General features: G+C 57.2%; 1 protein-coding gene across 3 annotated transcripts in view; it reads left to right on the plus strand.

The window, feature by feature from the left end:
• TCF7 (transcription factor 7) overlaps nucleotides 1–17,590 on the plus strand; it is a 32,560-nt gene that overhangs the window by 12,252 nt on the left and 2,718 nt on the right. For 2 of the 3 annotated variants that reach the window (XM_075541547.1, XM_075541549.1), the window contains 7 exons: nucleotides 11,281–11,392; nucleotides 12,088–12,175; nucleotides 13,437–13,529; nucleotides 14,302–14,421; nucleotides 14,858–15,020; nucleotides 15,111–15,218; nucleotides 16,155–16,203. In XM_075541547.1, the coding sequence (XP_075397662.1) occupies nucleotides 11,281–11,392; nucleotides 12,088–12,175; nucleotides 13,437–13,529; nucleotides 14,302–14,421; nucleotides 14,858–15,020; nucleotides 15,111–15,218; nucleotides 16,155–16,203 (733 nt within the window). The remainder of the gene's footprint in view (nucleotides 1–11,280; nucleotides 11,393–12,087; nucleotides 12,176–13,436; nucleotides 13,530–14,301; nucleotides 14,422–14,857; nucleotides 15,021–15,110; nucleotides 15,219–16,154; nucleotides 16,204–17,590) is intronic. The other variant, XM_075541548.1, reaches the window with a different exon arrangement.

The raw sequence follows: 17,590 nt of genomic DNA on the forward strand, positions 1-17,590 counted from the left end.
TGCCATCAGTGGATTCTGCCTCTCAGTGACCCTACAGGACAGAGTGGACCTGCCCCCGTGAGTTTCCCAGACTATCGCTCTGGATAAGGAGAAAGCTTCGCGTTCTCCTTCAGAGCTGCTGGTGGTTTCGAACTACTGACCTTGCAGTTAGTAGTTCAACACATAGCCCACTACACCACCAGGGCTCCTTAGCATAAACTTACTGTTCCGTGAAGCTCCGATTTTATCGTTCAAGTGGCTGTTGTCAATTTGATCAGCCACAGATAGTTATTAAAAGAGCGTATGAACGTTATAATCTTTCAATAACTCAGTTACTCAACTTAAAGATGACTAGGAGATGTTTGGTTTAAGGTCTTCTCAGGACAGTAGTTTTGGGAGATCGCCACTGGCCTCAGCTTCAGGACGTCTAGAGTCTTTGAAACTTGAACCCTTTCCCACTTTTGATCAGTATTCTATGGAATCTTTGATAAAAATGTTCAGGAATGCTAGCGGGCTACCATCCAGTTCTGGTCTCGTGGAAAGGAGGCAATTAGCCACACCTCAGACCCTCCTACTCTTGCCTCGACTTTCTCTGTTGCTCGGGTAAGCAGAGACCAATTGGATGAGGGGCTCCAAAGAGCCCGTTATCTTTTCATTCCATTGAAGTCCTCTTGTACTCGGAGAGTTGACTGCGAACTTTTCAGACCCCAGGCACGCCACCATGAACTAGAAGCTAGCGCTAAGGACGTTATTCAACAAATGAACTGGCTGGCCCTGAAACCATGACCCTGAACCTCGGAAGCAAAGAAACAGCCATGAGGTGTTTGTAGTAACCAGCCCGGCAGCTACTTTCTGTATGGTTGTTCACCCCACTTTCTACAGGTCTGCAACTTATTAACAGTCGTTACAGGGACCAGCAGCGCAGCCTGATTAATGCGAGTGTTCCATCATCATCAGACCCTCTTATCTTCCATCCCTCTTGCCCTGGATAGCCACCAATAAACTTTAGTGTCCGTACATTTTCCCTTCTTGTCTTTCTATATAACTGGGGTCATACAGTATTCGCCCCTTTGTTATTGACTTTACTCAGCATGACGCCTCGAGTTCCGCCATATTGTAGCATGTGCCAAGGCCCCCTTCCGTCACATGCACGTGCCCTTGTGTGTTTCTCCGGTCGTCTGTTGTGGGTATGTGGGTGATTGATTGTCACCTGGCTATTGTGAATAGAGCCGTAGTGAACATTGGCAGCCAAGGGGGCTTCAAAAAGCTTGTTTAAAAAGATGAAAATGGGATTTTTCCCTGAACTTTCTGAAGTCCCCTTAGAGTAGGCTCTGGAGTCTCTGCCTTCAAGTCTTCGTGGGAGTGGAACTGCTGGTCACGTGGTAGCTCTAGTCTTAGTGTTTCTGAGGGACTGCCACACTTGCCCCACAGTGGAGCTACCATTTTGCCTTCCCACCAGCCAGGATAAGGACCCCCAATGTCCCAATTCCCTCACCCACTTGCATTGTTTTTTATGTTTTTCACCTTAGCCTTCCTGGTGGGAGTGAAATGACCTCTTGTTGTGGTTTTGATTTGCACATCCACGGTGGCTTAGGGGTTATGCACTGCACTGCAAACCACAAGGTCAGCAGTTCAAAACCACCAGCCGCTCTTTGGGAGAACGATGAGGCTTTCTACTCCCGGAAAGAGATACAGTCTCAGAAACCAAGAAGGGCCATTCCATCTGGTCCTATAGGGGTCACTATGAGTCAGAACTGACTCACAAGCAACGAGTTGACGGCAAATGGCCTGGCAGGGAGCCCCTGCTCATGTGTTTGGTAGCCATCCAAAGGCCTTCTGTGGTGAAGATCTTTGCTCATCTTGTGTTTGGGTGGTTTGCCCTTTTGTTGTAAGCTGTTGACGGTTTTTTGGTGATTGGATTCCTGTCGGACATAGGCTCTCTGGAGATACTCTCAGTAGCTTGCTTCGTCACGCTTTTCATAAAGCCTTCTGATGAACAGAAGTTACCCATTTTGATGACGCCCACGTAATGACTTTGTCTTTCGCTATTAGCTGACCTGGCACTGACAGCTAAACTGGACACCATCACCCCTGCTTGTTCGTCTAAGAATTTTTATGATCTTAGCGGACACAATCTTAAGTCTTTCATCCGTTTTGAATGTGTGTGGGGGGGGGGCTTTTCTGGACTCTTAGTTCCACTCCGTTGGTCTGTGTGCCTGTTGCTCTGCCAGTACCGTGTGTATATGTTTTAAAATCAGAAAGTGTGGGTCCTCCCACTTTCTTCTTTTTCCACCTTGATTTACCAAGTGGGGGCCTCTTATCTTTCTGTATAAAGTTAAGGGTTGGCTTTCCTATTTCAGTAAGGAAGGCTGCTGGAATTTTGAGGGAGATGATGTGGACTATACACATTGCTTTGGGTAGTACTGGTATCTTAACCATATTAAGTCTTCCAATCCATGAACATGGAACATCTCTCCATTTCCTTAAGTGTCCTTTAATCTCTTGCAGCAAAGCTTCATCGTTTTAAGTCTGCCCTGTCCCTAGTTAAGTTTATTTCTAGGCATCTTCCTGTAGGTGCTATTGTAACCGGAACTGTTTCCATGTTTTCCCCCTTGGGATTTCTCACGACCAGCTGCTGTGTTGGTGTTGACCTTGGGCCCTGCCACTCTGCTCAGTTCCTCTACTGCCTCTGGATGTTCTGGGTGCTTGCTTTGGGGTTTAGTTTTCTGCTTTTGCTGTACTTACTTTTCTTTTGTTCTCGTGGCTGATCGTGTTTGGTTGTTTGGTGTGTGACTTTGAACACCATGTGTGGAAGAGTAGGACTGCCCATAGGCTTTCTTAGGCATCGCCCCCACGGGAGCGTAACACCATGCCGTGTCCTCTGCACTGCTGCTAGGGGGGCCCTGTTTCTCCGGTCGTCTGTTGTGGGTATGTGGGTGATTGTCACCTGGCTATTGTGAATAGAGCCGCAGTGAACATTGGCAGCCAAGGGGGCTTCAAAAAGCTTGTTTAAAAGGATGAAAAGAGAAGGGGATTTTTCCCTTCGGGTTACCAGCTGAGGAAAGATCATGTGACCCTGTTTATGTTGCTCTTAACTAATTTTTAAAATATTAACCAACGTAAACATGAGCTCATCTAACCTCCCAGCAACCCCGGGAGGCATATACACTTGACAGTTGGGGAACCGGACAGAGGCTTCAAGAGAATACTTAACTTGCCTAGAGTACGTGCCAGAGTCAGGATTTGAACCCAGGCCCTCTGGTTCTCTGCTCTTTGCCCTTACCACCACCATGCTGTCCTACCTTTCAGGCCACATGGACAAGTATTCCCTTTAGAAAACAGCAATAATACTTGCACGCCCCAACACCTGGCTCTCATTGTCTTTCCTCTTTCCTCACCCCTCCGGGCTCTTGCGCATCCTCTCAAATAGCCAACCACTGCCATGGAGTTGATGCCAACCTTGTGTGAGTCTGGGCAGACTAGAGAAACACATCCATGGAAATTCACATGTGTTTGAGAGCGTTTTATATAAAGGGTAATTGTACATGAAGACAGCATCCCAACCCAGTCCAGTCCAAGCCGGTATTACCCCATATGTCCGATGCCAATCTAAAGTCCTCTTCAGACTCACAAAACACATGCAGTAACACCGAATGCAGGATGATCACAGGCCGGTGGGTAGAAGGTCTTTGGATGCAGTGACATTGTAAGCATCTCAGTGCTGGCAGGGGTGTCTACGTGGCTTCTCCGGCTTCAGAGGTCTGGTTGCACCAGGGTAGGTCCATGTGGCTTCTCCAGCTCAGGGCACTAGCATAGTCCATGTGTATTGTCAGCTGCAATGTCTCCTAGGGAATGAACAGAGAGAGTCTTCTCCTGCCTCCAAGGAGGAAATACTGGATTTCCCAGAATTCTCAGAAGGCCATGCCCACACAGAGGCCTCATTGGCTACAATCTGATTGACAGACTAGACTCCACTCCGTCACTCTTAATCCTCTCAAGTCCCAAATTGACACCAGATTATGTAACTACCACAGACCCTATAGGACAGAGTAGAACTACCCCCATGATTTTGTGAGACTATTTGCGGGAGTAGAAAGCCTCATCTTTCTTCCACAGAGCAGCTGGTAGCTTCGAACTGCTGACCTTGCAATTTGCAACCCAACACACCCCTGTGTAAGGGGGCTTCAAAATGTTTGTGGGAACATGGAATGAAAACATGATGGAAACTCTCCAGCAGGCTTCTGATACCCCCTCGTATTTTTATACTGTTAGAACCAGGGGTGAGGTTTTGTGTGAACCCCTCTCGCCACATCTGGGGGTGGGGGCTGGGCCCCCAGAGGCCTTTATGTCCGTCGGCAGCCCTGCCTCCTCCTGGCACTGATGAAAGGTGGGTGCACTCACGTGCCAGAGCTCCAGCGGCCCCTCTCCGCCCCTTGTCTCGGATCATACATCAGCCCTGATCCAGTGAGACGCCCAAGCAGTCGTCGGGAGGGTCAGACCTGTCCCCCTGGGCTGTCCTCTGCTTCGCCTTTGCTTCCCAGAGGCTGGCTGGACTAAACCCAGCAAGAGTGCAGTCCGAGACCCCGTTGCCCTCCCTTTCCCAGCCGTCTCACAGCCCCATCTCCCTGCATCCCCCCTGCTCTGGCCTCCGGGCAGCAGCGTGCCTCAGAGCCCTCACACCCGTCTTGTGGCTAGATCCTGTGGGAGGGAGCGCTCTGCGAGCTCCTCCTGCCACCGACGGCTCCCACTTCCAGGACAGCATGCTTCACGTTGGCCGGGCTGAGGTCAGACCCAAGCTGCGGGTCTGCTTATTCCGGGAAGAAAGGCCAGTAAAAATGGTGATGGCCTGGCTCGGCAGGCTGGGGTGGTCCCTGGTACTGCTTGTTCCTGGGCTTCCCTGGGACCCCAAAGGGCTGGGTCCAAACCAAGAGTGCTGCTGGCTGTCACACTTCGGGTGAGGCACCTAACCTCTCTGCTTCGTTGGCTCACCTGCAATGAACCAGATGGCTTGGTTAGCGTTGTGGGATTCCTGCAGGCTGCCGAGGCCCCCGCCCCGGTGTTTTCCTCCTGGGCTGCCCAGCCAGGCCTGCTGCACATCCCTGAACCGGGGTCGGTAGCACCGGTGGGCAGCTCAACTGCAGCAGCTCCCGGAAGCTCGTATTTTCCTCTGAAAACATCCTGTCCTGAGGGGCGTTCACCTCAAACGGGGAAGGAGAGCGCAGGGAAACAAATGCAGAGAAACCGCCGCAGCCACAGTGCTTGAGGGGCGGGCCGAGGGCAGGCCTGTGGTCTGCCAAGGCTTTGCGTAGGCACCCCGGGCCTTGCCACCGCTGTGGCGGGGCCCCCTTAGCTGAGGTTGAGACCAGGTGGCTGGTGGACTGACAGGCACCTGGCTACAACCATGGCAGCAGCCCAGACCCTCCTGGCCCATGGGTGTGGCCTTGCCATCCTCTAGCCTGTGCAGCTCCACTGGCCCCATAGCCACGCTCCATGCCCTGTGGTGGGCGTCTGGTTAGCACGCTGTGGGCGTTTAGGAGGCTGTGGGCCATCCCCCAGAGAGCACTGTGTCCTGGGCCCGGAGCGGGGGCTAGGGCTCCTCCAGCCTGGCCCTCTTCCTGAAGTGGGGTCCTAGGACCCACCGATGGGAAGATCTGGGGGGCCTGCTTCCCTGCTAGGAAGCTTCCTCTCACCACCCCAGCACTGAAGCACACCGGCCTTTGACAGTGGTTCGGCCAGGGCCCAGCTGTGGACTGACTGCTTGTGGGCCTGGGGCTGGTAGAGGGCCTGGAGGTATGAATCAGGGTGAGGGTGGAATCTAGAACCAGGGTGGGAGGTGGGGGAAGGGCTGACAAGCCCAGCTCCTGGCAGTGCAGAGAAATGAGAACTAGCGGGGGCTTTCTGAGCAGGAGCACTGTGGGCCTGTGCATAGGAGGTGGCCCAGGGCCACGTGTGATGAGCTGAAGTTCAGTCAGTACTGAATGTCTGCCCCAGGATGTGGGGCCCATGTGAGCCTATATCTCTCCAGAGGAAGGCCACATTTTCTCCTGGTTTTCTCCTGGCAGGGGCTAGGGTTGCCATGTGGGGGACTCTGTCAGATCGGAAAGCCTGGGAGATGCATGAAGGTCTGCCAAGCAAAGTTGGGGGGCGGGGCGCTCCTGGTTGAGCCCACCACCTGGCTGTCTGGGCTGGACTGAGATGGGGCGAGAGAAGGGTATGTTTGGCCTCCTCGCTTGGAACCCCAGGGCCCAGACCAAGGTCCCCTTCCTGTGCTGAGGGCTGAGTGACTGCGGCTACGTGGGCTCCCAGCCTCATGGATCCGCCCTTCCCCACGGGTACAGTGGGGAGGAGAGTGCCTTCCTTCCTTCCTTCCTGGAAAAGGGCTGTCACCCTAACCTCGGCGCGCTCAGCATGTAAAGAGTGCCCTTTTACCCAGCCCACCTGCCCACCCGTCAGCTTTGCCTCTGAAGTGCTTCGGGGGACCCGCCACTGCCTTTTCTCCCCTAGGCTTGCTCCTGAGGGTTCTCCCCAGCTCTGGAGCAGCCATCAGGCGCCCAAGGAACTCCAAGTCCTAGCTGAGTGGCAGATGAGTGGGTGGGGGCACGCCAAGGTCCAGAGAGGCCTAGATGAAACAAGTCTAGAGCAGGTCTGCTGAGCTGAGAGCAGCACGCAGTCTCGGGGACTCCCGGGCTGACCTCTGCACCTGGCGGTACCCCGCCTGCCATACTACGGCAAAGGCAGGCCTTTCCAAGGCTGTGACCAGGACGAGGAGGAGCCCGCCTGGGAAAAGACAGCAGGAGTGCTGGAAGTCTTGGGGGCAGGGAGAGCACCGAGGGATAAGGGCACGGAGGCAGAGCTGGGTATCTGGGGCTAGCCACAAGGCCTTGTGAGCTGTTGGGGGGTGAGCAGGGCAAAGGTAGACCAGAGCTATACTGGCCTGCCCAACCATCTCCCTCAACCGCTGGCCCCTGGCCCCGGATGACAGGGAAGCAGGCAGAGTATGGTCAAGCCTCCACCCCCAGGGAAGTGCATTCTGGAAACCTTGGAGAAGGTGGTTTTGGGATTGGGGTCCTCTCCCCTTGTTTGGCCCACAGTGAGGCCTTGGCAGTGTGGCAGGTGAATCCTGGCTCTGCTACTCACCAGCCGGGTCACTTTCCTATGCCTCAGTCTCCTCTTCTATCCAGTGGGGATAGGAGCAGGCTTGTTAAAAGGCTTGGGCTAAGCTCTGTGAGGCGCTCAGCTCTGTGAGTAGCAGATGCCACTGTCAGGGCCCAGCACACAGTAGGAGCACAGTCAGTACATCCTGATCACCCCGCTGAGCATCCTGGTGGCTGTGCCTGTGTGTGCCCCCCCCCCCCCCCCCCGTCTCCTGGCACAGCCCCCTGGGAGAGGCGTTCTTGGGAGGGCTGCAGCTCCCTGGGCCTCACCCCACCTCACCCCCCTCTGGGTTCTCGAAGCCAGAGGAAATGGCAACTTTCTTCTCTGGGAAAGTGTTGTGGGTCTAGGCAATTGGGGGTTTTCAGAGTCAACCGTCAGAGGCGAGGGAGTTTCTCTGCTGCTGGTGGCCAGGGTGCGCAGAGCACACGCCGCTGCCGGCGACCGCAGCGGCTGCAGGAAAACGCCGACTGTGTTTATTTTTCACCTGAACCTGCAGGAAGTGGGGGCCACCCAGCTAAGCCCAAGCTCCACTTCAGAGCAGACCAGCCCTTCCTTCCTCAGGAGTCCCCGACTCTACCCCAGGGCTTCCCAGGCAGGGCCAGGACCACCTTTGGGACAGCAGCTCTTGAGCCCGTGTGGCCACATCTTGGAGCAGGAAGGCCTTCCTCAATGGGGAGCCAGCCCCGTAACAGGGCAGCCAGCCTGGTGCTGGACAAAGTCACGGGGGGGGGGGCCACCGAGAAGGCCCCCCCGACTTCTGGTGCATCCTGGAATAGCAGGGCCTCGCAGCGGCGGTCAGTGGAAGCCACAGGCAGAGGCCACAGCTCTACTGCAGGCTCATCTGCTGTGGAACACTTTCTGGGTGCCCATCTTGTGCTTGGCACTCTGGCCTCAAAGATAGAGATGAGGTTGTGCCAGAGATGTCTGGGGCTGGTGGGACCATTAGACCAGGCCTGCCTCCTTCCCTGGGGGAGGGTCACCAGAGGAGTGGGGAGGGGTGGTGCAGTCACCCATAGATATGCCAGGCCCCAGGCGACCCCATCCTGTTGTCTGGGCAGCCTGGCCCTGGGACAGCCTTGTGCTGAGGCCCTGGAGCGGGACGTTCTGAAGGCTGAGGGGGTGTGGGACACACTGGGCTGCGAGCCAGACGGTTCCCCCTGGCTACCACCATCAGGCCGAGAGACCGCCCGCATTGGATGTGGGAAGGGCTGGCCAGCCCCTCGGTGCCCTGCCCTGAAGCCTGGCCGCCACAGGGCCTCCAGCTGTTGGTGGACTTTTGCCCCGCCCCTGCCCACCCGCACTTCTGTGGTTTGGCTGGAGACGCCTGCTTAATGAGGCTTTTCCCCCCGGTTCCCAGGGAGGCTGGTGGGCAGGATGAGCCCACTGCATCATTGCTAGCACCACTCCCTCCCACCCCCCACCCCTGGCTCCCATCATGTGCATACGTGCCAGGCCAGGAGCTGTGGGCTGGCCACCCCTCAGTTTCCTGGGCCCAGTCTGTGTTGTGCTGCAGCCAGGCAGGCCTCAGGGAGCAATGCAGGCCCTCCCCAGGGAGGAGTGGTTTACTGAGACTGGCCATGGAGACCCTCCAACTCTGCGCTGAGTCAAGACTACAGGACTGACTGTCCCGGGACCCTAGCCCTGCTTCGAAGGCTTGCCCACTCCGCCTGCCAGGCCTGCAGTCTCCCGAGCCAGGGAGCCAGGAGCCGGATGGCAGGGCCTTCTCCGAGGCAGGCGCGTAGACTGTCCACAATAAGTTGATAATTCCCTTAGTTTTGCTGCCAGTGGCCGTCTCACTGTCGAGTCCAGGGCCAGTCTCGTGTCTTCTTTGGCCTTTCCTGGCCCCAGATGGCAAAACTCCTGTTTTAGGCTACAGTTTTAAGGGGCAGGGCTCAAGAGTCTGTGATGGTGGGGAAGCTTCCTGGACACCATGAGGCTTGGCCAGACCTGGTAGCAGCTGAAGGCAGGCAGCCTGGGCCCCAGGGACCATTACAGCCTTCTCCCTGGGAGCGGGGCCCAGCAGGTGGGGTGAACGCTCTCCCTGGGTCCCTCTGTGGGACTCTCACGTTGAAGCTCCTATGGCAAATGAAGGTGTTACCAGCCAGGGACCCCGAGGAGAGCACCCTAGGAGCCAGGGTGGGGGCGGAGGGCCAGCTCAGTGCAAGAAGAGGATAGGGTGCCAGAACCAAGGGGGTTCTGGGAGCTAAGCAAAGACAGTCGCAAGTTGAGAAATGACCGCTGAACTCAGCAGTGGGGAAGGCCACCAGCTGACCAAGAGAGAGCCAGACCAGCAAGACGAGGCAGGAGCCAGGGGAGGTCCAAGTGGAGAAGCGAGGGACACCTGCTTGTCCCCTGGGGCTTGCAAAATGTGCGACGCCTCACCTGGCCTGTAGAGGGGACAGGGCACCTGCGGGTGCACGTGTGCACGTCCAGCCCGAGCTGCCCTGGCCACAACTTTCTTCCTTGCCTGCCACTTCCTTTCACCCACCCGCCTTAGTGTCTTACAGGTGAGAGAGGTCTTCAGAGCATTCTCGGAACAATCCCATGGTCCTTCCTTTCCATACGGTCGTGCCTGGCATCAGAGTGGGGGTGAAGGACAGAGCCCACCCAGGCAGCCTGGTCGTGCAGCAGCCTGGGACCCCGCTGAAAGCAGGAGAACAAAATCACAGCACAGGGCAGGGATGGCAACCCCCTTCCATCGTCAGAGCCGGGGTGCCTAGGGGAGCGTCCCTCAGTGGCATTTCTCAGGGCCCCCTCCTGACCTGTGGAGGGACTTGGGACGTGCCTCCCTCACTATCTGGCACGTGAGCCCTTGAGCTCCTAGTTGTTTCTGATCCTCACAACCTATTTTACAGCAGCTCAGGGCTGCCCAGAGACACGAGTAACTTCTCTTAAACCACACAGCATGTTCTGTCGAGTCAGTCAGGCCTAGGTGAGGACAGTCTCCCAGTGGACAGCCAGTGAGAATGCTTCCCTGCCTTGCCCCGGGCCAGCAGGTGAGGGCTCAGAAAGGGGCAGTGGTGCCAGTCCCACGGCAGCCCAGAAGGAGCCCTCCCAACCCTGTGGAAACAAGACATTCAGAGCAGCGGGTGGACAGACTCGGCCTGCTCCGTCGCCCGGGGTCGGCTCCTCCTAGTGGACTAGTGGGTGAACCGCAGACCACACCTTCCCAAGATCTAAGGGGAAGGTGTGCAGCCCAAGGCCTGAGGCCTGGCCCCAGGCTCCCTGGAAGGCAGGAATGTGGGGACCAGGGCTGTGGGGAAGTTTGGGAGCCTGTGCCCTGTGGGAGTGTCTATGCCCCAGCTCACCCCCAGGTTCCTCGGCCGGGCCCTCATAGCCAAGGCACCTGCCCCAGGCTTCCTCACCCCAACACCAGGGGTGAAGGGTCAGCAACCCTGTTACCCAGGAAAGGAAATGGAAGCCCACACAGACACACTGAGCAGTCTGGACAACTTGTAGTCAATCCACTCCTCTGTGCCCGGGGCAGAGGTCATTCATCGGTGCTCCCAGGCAGCAGCACCCCACGGGTGGGCAGCCAGGCTGCTGTGTAAGACAACCATTGCAGGCCCAAGGGCTGCAGGGCTGGCACCGCTGCTCCGTAGGAGCCTCCTTCCCAGCTTGCTCACTGAGTCATCTCAGGACAGAGCTCAGCACCTGGTGTGAAAAGTAAGAGTCCTGCGGTGCTGGGGAAACAGGAAGTGGGGGCGCCATGCTGGTTGGCCCAGAGCAAGAGCTAGACCCCACCTAGTCCCACCTCCCCTAGAGGTGGAAGGAAGGGACCCTTCCTGTGTCAGCAATCTGTGAGGGCCAAGGCAGGACAGAGCCAGGTTTGGGGGACACCCCCGTGCCCGGCTTGGAGTGGGCGGAGGGAGAGAACACAGGTCTTGGTGGAGGCTGTGAGCAGTGGGAATCTCGTGGGGTTGGGGAGTAGGGGTGGCTCTAGACAGGGATGCAGCCCGTGAGCCACGGAAACAGAAAGGTCCAGCAGGAGGGACTGTGGGCGTCACCGAGCGGCTCAAGAGGCCCCCACCCCTTTGTTCTGACAGTCCACTTACAGCTAATGGTGGATCTGCTTTGCTGTACCCCTAAAGTCCAAATTTGGGGCCTCTCTTCTCTTCCATGCTCACCCACCATCCTCCTTTTCAGCACAACAAGGCCAGTCAGCCCCCTCACGGCGTCCCCCAACTTTCCCCTCTCTACGAACATTTCAGCAGTCCACACCCCAGCCCTGCGCCTGCCGACATCAGCCAGAAGCAAGGTAGGGTATGGGCCTGGGCTGGGGGTGGCGGCAGGTGAGGCCTCACCCCGCACTTTGAGACCAGTTGCCTCTCTGGGCCCATTGTACAGCTGGAGCAGCTGGGGCTCTGAAGCCCAAAGATAAGGAGGTGGGAAAGATGGACTGGGGAAACCGAGGGCTGGGACAGGGACTTGAAGCAGGGGAGCAGGCACTTCCACTGCTGACACTCTCAACCCTGGGCCTCCCCACCCCCGTCACCCCTCCCCCCTCCGCCCGCAGTCAGAAAATGGAAAGTAGTGGCTGTGCTGGCTGACTCACTTCAGCCTCAGGTGGAGTCATTCTGAAATTCACTGGCCTCTGGGAGACGTGCTTGATCAACACATGGGGGTGGTGGCAGGGGCCTGCCTCGCGCTGAAATGGGCCAGACATCCCTCCATCCCAAGGGAAGCCCGAATTGTAGACTGCAGTGGACCCCCTCTCTGATGACCTCAGCACTGCCCACCAGTCAGCCAAGTGTCCGCCTGTAGGCAAGTCATCCAAGCCTCTGCCCATGGCTCCCCTCCCCTGCCTGTCCAAGGGGCTTCATCACACTGGGCCCATAGGGAACACAGGGACAGCCCTGCCCTGCCAGCCGACGAGGGCCTCTAGTTAAGGGGGATGAGATCTTCTTGGCCCACGGAGGGCGCACAGGCTAAAGTGGCCCCTCTCCATTGCAGTCCACAGGCCCTTGCAGACCCCGGACCTCTCTGGCTTCTACTCTCTGACCTCAGGCAGCATGGGACAGCTCCCTCACACTGTGAGCTGGTGAGTATGGACCCATGGAAAGGGGGTGGCACGCTGCTCTGATCTACACGTGACCTTCCATTTCCCCCTTCCTGCCTCCAGCCTGCAGCACTATTGCACAGTGGCCCCTTGGGTCCTGTCTCTATGGAGGAGATGCTGGGCTGTCCTGGAAGCCACAGGGCCCTGGGCAAGGTGTTGGGTCTGAGTGGGAAAGGACAGCATGAAGGGCCACCAGGAGGCCGCTGCTGCCGAGCTGGCTAGTACAAGGGATACAGGTCTTACCCCCATCTGCTCGTCAGGCCCTGGATTGAGCTGCTGGAGGGACAGACCTACAGAGTCTGTTGAGGCTGGGCCAGAAAAGCCAACCAGGGTGCACAGGGCCTGTCCCCGCTAAAGTAGAGCCTGGCAACTCCTTGGCCTTTTGCTCACTGGCTATAGTGTGGCCCAGGCCCTCTAGGTTGTGGCAATCTTCGTGCCAGCTCACTCCTGTTTCCATGCTCCCCTTCCACAGGTATTGTTCCACAATACAAGTCAGGACTCCCCCCCCCCCTTAAGCTCCCCATCCCAGGATCAGAGAACCATGGGGCAACCCAGAGCTCAGCTGACTAGGCCAGGCCAGGATCCTGCCCCAGCCTCTTGAAAGTGTTCCCAGGCCCAATACTCTGATGTCTGACACAGACAGAGAGAGAGAGAGAGAACTGGAAAGGGGACTTTAGACTGGGGGTCAAGGGGGATGGTGGCACGGCATAATGCTGCCAGGAGAGAAGTGGGAGAGGATGGCCAGCTCTGCCCTGAGCCCTACCAGGCAGTGTTCTGTGTACCCAGGAAAGCACTGAGAGGACCCTGACTACCTGGGCCAGAAGCCGGGCACTCAATAAGGCACTGTGAGCCTTGCACCGAAGAAGCCCAAAAGGGTGCCTCATGCAGCTGGGGCCTCAGGGCTTCTGGGAGGGTCTAGACTAGGTGAAGCTGGGAGTGTCCAGGCAGTGTGCAGTTGGGGCTGATACCCTCTGGCACTGCCGCTGCTGGGAGCTAGAGCACTGGAAGGGTGGCCTGGGGCCTGCTTGGCTGGGTCCTCTCAGCATGGGCCACAGAAGGGACCAGATGCAGCCCACATTGCCCCCTAGTGACAGATGCTTGCAGCACACACTGCCTCGGATGGACCCAGCTCCAGCCCTGGAGTGGTCCAAGCCAAGGCCAAGGGGCCTCACTTTGGGGCAGCCTTCCCCCCTCCTGTCTGGCCAGCAGCTAGACTGCTAACTGCTGTCTCTCCCAATCACAGGCCCAGCCCTCCTCTCTACCCCCTGTCCCCTTCCTGCGGATATAGACAGCACTTCCCCGCCCCCACTGCAGCCCCTGGCGCCCCCTACCCCAGGTGAGTCCCCTGCCCTGCAGCCAGGCGCCTGCTTCCTGTTGCCCAGGCTTCAATGCCCACATGAGGCTGTGCCCAGACCACTGCTTGCCCTGTGCTAGTTGTCCGTCCACCCGTCCGTGCGTCATCCTACAGGCCCCCTATCGCCCTGTGCCTGAGCGCAAAGCCAGCAAGAGCCTGGGAGGCCCGAGTCCACGCCAGTCTGCCCAGCAGAGCACCAGGGACAGGGCGGTCAAGTGTTGTCATCTGGTGATGGGGTGACCAGATGGATCAGAGCGCTTCATAAAAAAGGTGGCCTCCCCTGGGAGAGGGCAGAGGGAAGAGCAGTGGTTGAACAAGGGACTAAGATGGGATGGGAGATGTCAGGGGGCAGATGTGCAGGCTGCTCCTGCGCCCGAGGAGTAGGAACCAGCCACGAGCTTCAGGTGTCTTCAAAAGGTCATTCTGGCTGTCATGAGAGGCAGGCTAGGGTGGGGCAAGCAGGAGAGTGACGGGGCCCCGGCAGCCACAGGGATGGGTGGCAGGTAAGAAAGGGAACTTAAGAAGCTGGGGAAGATGATGGTAGTAAGCACCCGGATGGCATCTGTGTGGATTTCTGCAATGTGTCTGTGTACTATGCTGGGAGCCAGTCTGTGTATGTATCTCCGTATACTTGTGTGCAGGTCAGCGCGGGTGGGTGGATGCACATTCACCTGTGTCCCATACAGGGGCCTCCAGGTGTGTGCACAGGCTGGTCCTGGCACTCCTCAGGTCAACTCTCCTCCTCCTCCTCCAGGTTCACCCACCCATCCCTGATGCTAGGCTCGGGCGTACCTGGCCACCCCGCAGCCATCCCCCACCCGGCCATCGTGCCCGCCTCAGGGAAGCAGGAGCTGCAGCCCTATGACCGAGGCCTGTGAGTGAAATAGCCCATAATGGGTGGTTGGGTGTAGGAATGTAACAGACCAGAATCCCAGCTACTCCTCCAGGTGGGCTCCAGGGTCTGTCCATGCCCAGGTCCTCCCACTGGGCCTAAAGCTGCCTCAGAGCTCCAGGGATCCCAGTAGATGCCGCCCCTCCCCCACCTCCATCAAGGGTCCCTGAGCTCTGACCACTCTGTTTTGATCCTTAAAAGCAAGAGGAGATAGACAGGTGGTGTATGAACAGGGATGTAGGCTAAGCCAAGGGGGCAGGGGTTAAGTCTTACTCATGAATGTCCCTTAGACTCCAGCACGCACACCGGTCACTGAGCTCTTTGCTCACCTCTTTGGGAATTGGTTCCAGTATCTCAGACACTAGAGGGGGTGGCATGAGGTGGGCAGTGCAGGCTTGATGTGGTGTGCCCTCCTCAGGAAGACCCAGGCAGAGGCCAAAATGGAGAAGGAGGCCAAGAAGCCAACCATCAAGAAGCCACTCAACGCCTTCATGCTGTACATGAAGGAGATGCGAGCCAAGGTCATTGCTGAGTGCACCCTCAAGGAAAGCGCAGCCATCAACCAGATCCTAGGACGCAGGGTGAGGCCATGGGCAGGGGATGGCCCCAATCACCTTCACCCTGGCACAACCAACTGACTGCCACTGTACTGTCTCCCTACCCTGCTGCAGTGGCACGCGCTGTCTCGGGAAGAGCAAGCCAAGTATTACGAGCTAGCCCGCAAAGAGAGGCAGCTGCACATGCAGCTCTACCCAGGCTGGTCGGCTCGGGACAACTACGTGAGTGGCCAGAGACATGGCGGGGGGTGGGGGGGAGCACCTTTAGTTAGGGTGCCATGCCATGTTACAATCTCAGAAGAGCGGCAGGGTGGTGGTGTGGGGGGGGGTCCAAGGTCTCCCCTGGGGTCTTTGGTCCATATTTTTGTGCCTGTTCAGGACACATGTTAATTAGCATCTCTAGAATGAGTTAGCCTGCTTACAAAGGGACAGTTGCTGATGGATGGGAGGTCAGGATGGGGTCAGAACCTAGGCAGCCCAGACCTGCACCCTGGGATGCCCTGAGCTGGGGGAGAATACAAGGCGTAGCTCGGCACAACCCCAGCTGGCTACACCCTGGGAATGAGTTTGCCACTTGGTGTTAGGGCAAAACTCAGGTTGTGGCTGTAGGGGGAGGTCCATCTATTTCAGCTTCTAGAAGCCAGCAATCCCTGGGGTTCCTGGCCTAGTAGACCCACCTGCCTCTGAAGTCAGATAGTTTCTGTTGTCCCGGCTCTGTGTCTACACTGTGTTTTACAATTCAGTGATTAGTAGAATCAACATTACCCTGGGATGTTCCCAACTAACATACTATGGAAATTTCATTACACTGCAGCCACTAGCATAGGGGTGAGATAACAACCTAACTCCTGAATAGTTCAGAAGAGGCCAAGCCAGGTAGAACTGCCACGCACCTTGCTTCCCCATCCCAGCACACACTTCCACACAGGACCACAAGGATGGCCAGAATGGGAGGCATTTCCATCCCCTCCATTCAAAACAGAGCAGGGACAGGAGGGAGCCCCTCAAAGCACCTCATGGTAGCTTGCCAAGAATTACATGGGCTCAAAGTAAGCAGCAGCAGAAGTCTCAGAAGCAGACTGCTGCTGCTCTAGCCCCCTCGCTAGGGTCACAGCAACAGCCTCCCCAATCCGAGTCTTCCCACCTTGTTCCCTGCAGGGAAAGAAGAAGAGGCGCTCAAGGGAAAAGCATCAAGAATCCAACACAGGTGAGGCCTCCCTCAGCAGCTGGTTCCCAAGCCCAGCTTTGCTCTGACCCAGAGGGAGGGGTAGTGGGCTGGATGAGGATCCATAAGGGAGCTGAATCTCTGCTGACTCACAGGTTAGACCTGCAGAAGCTAGCTCATGCTGGGGTGTGCCCCTCCTGCCAGCCCTTGTTCCAGTGGGCTTATCCCAGAGAAGCTAGAGAAGTCCGTGAGGAGCTGTTTGCTTCCCTGTGCTGACATGGGCAGCAGGCATCTTGGAAGCTGAGCCAAGGCTCAGGTGTTTCTAGCCCCCACATTCTCCTTGGCAGTGTTCCATCTTTGTATAGAGGTCCCCAGAACCCCATACCCCCTTGGAGGCCTCCTTCCTTTGGGTGTTGGAGGAACTCAAGAATCCTCCACGATGTCACCAGCTCTGCTGGCCCTGCTTCCTACTACCCTCTTCCCCCTTGCCACTGCCTCTCCTGCCACCTGGAGATAGCTTTCCTGACACTTGCCTGCTCTGATTGTGGGGCTGTGGGGTGTGTATGACTGCTGAACACTGACGTTGCCTCTTTTCTGGGCCCTGCTCTGCCCTGCTGCCTGCCTGCTCGCCCTCTGCTCTCCTCTGCCCCTCTGGCATGCCTGAGCAGACCCTGGCTCGCCTAAGAAATGCCGCGCTCGCTTTGGCCTCAACCAGCAGACGGATTGGTGTGGTCCCTGCAGGTGGGTTTGCCCCACCACCCTTCTCTTGCTTCAAGCTGCTTCCTGACTCTGCACAGGTTCTGATGGGCCTGCAGCCCTCTCTGGCTCTCCAGCCCCATAGCACACCCAGCAGCCTGGGGATCTAGGCCCCTCACAACAGGAGTGTACACAGCTGGGAGTAGAAGGGCCCAGGTAAAGGAGGAATGGAAATGGAGACAAGCAAAGGCTGACTGAAGTAGCTGGCTCTGGTGCCCTCCACCCCGCCACCACCCAGGCCCAGTAGGGCCTGTCTATGGATCTCTCCCCACCAGCCAGGTGTTCTGCACACCCCTGCTCCTGGACCTAAGCTCATCATAGCGCACTCCCTCAAACTGGGAGCCTGTCCTGTACAATCCTGAGCTCTGATCTCTGTATCGGAGGAAAACAAGATGACCAGAGCAGCAAAAAACTGGCAGCACACAAGTATCTGCCTACAAGTAGGCTGGTGAAACCAGGGAGGGCAGCAGCAGCTCAGGTCTGCATTAGCCAGAGGGCCGTTCTGGGATCAGTGATGCTGAGCCTTTGTCCCCAAATGCACATACGCTTGAAAAGAAAATACACCCACGAAGTGGTCAAAATGGCCTCGTTTAATTTCAAGCCAGGCCTGGGGCTGAGGGTATTCTAGGCCCTAAGGAACACTTGACCGACACCCCCATGCTCCCTGCTGAAG

This window comes from Tenrec ecaudatus, chromosome 2, assembly GCF_050624435.1.
Source record: "Tenrec ecaudatus isolate mTenEca1 chromosome 2, mTenEca1.hap1, whole genome shotgun sequence".
Lineage (NCBI taxonomy): Eukaryota > Metazoa > Chordata > Mammalia > Afrosoricida > Tenrecidae > Tenrec > Tenrec ecaudatus.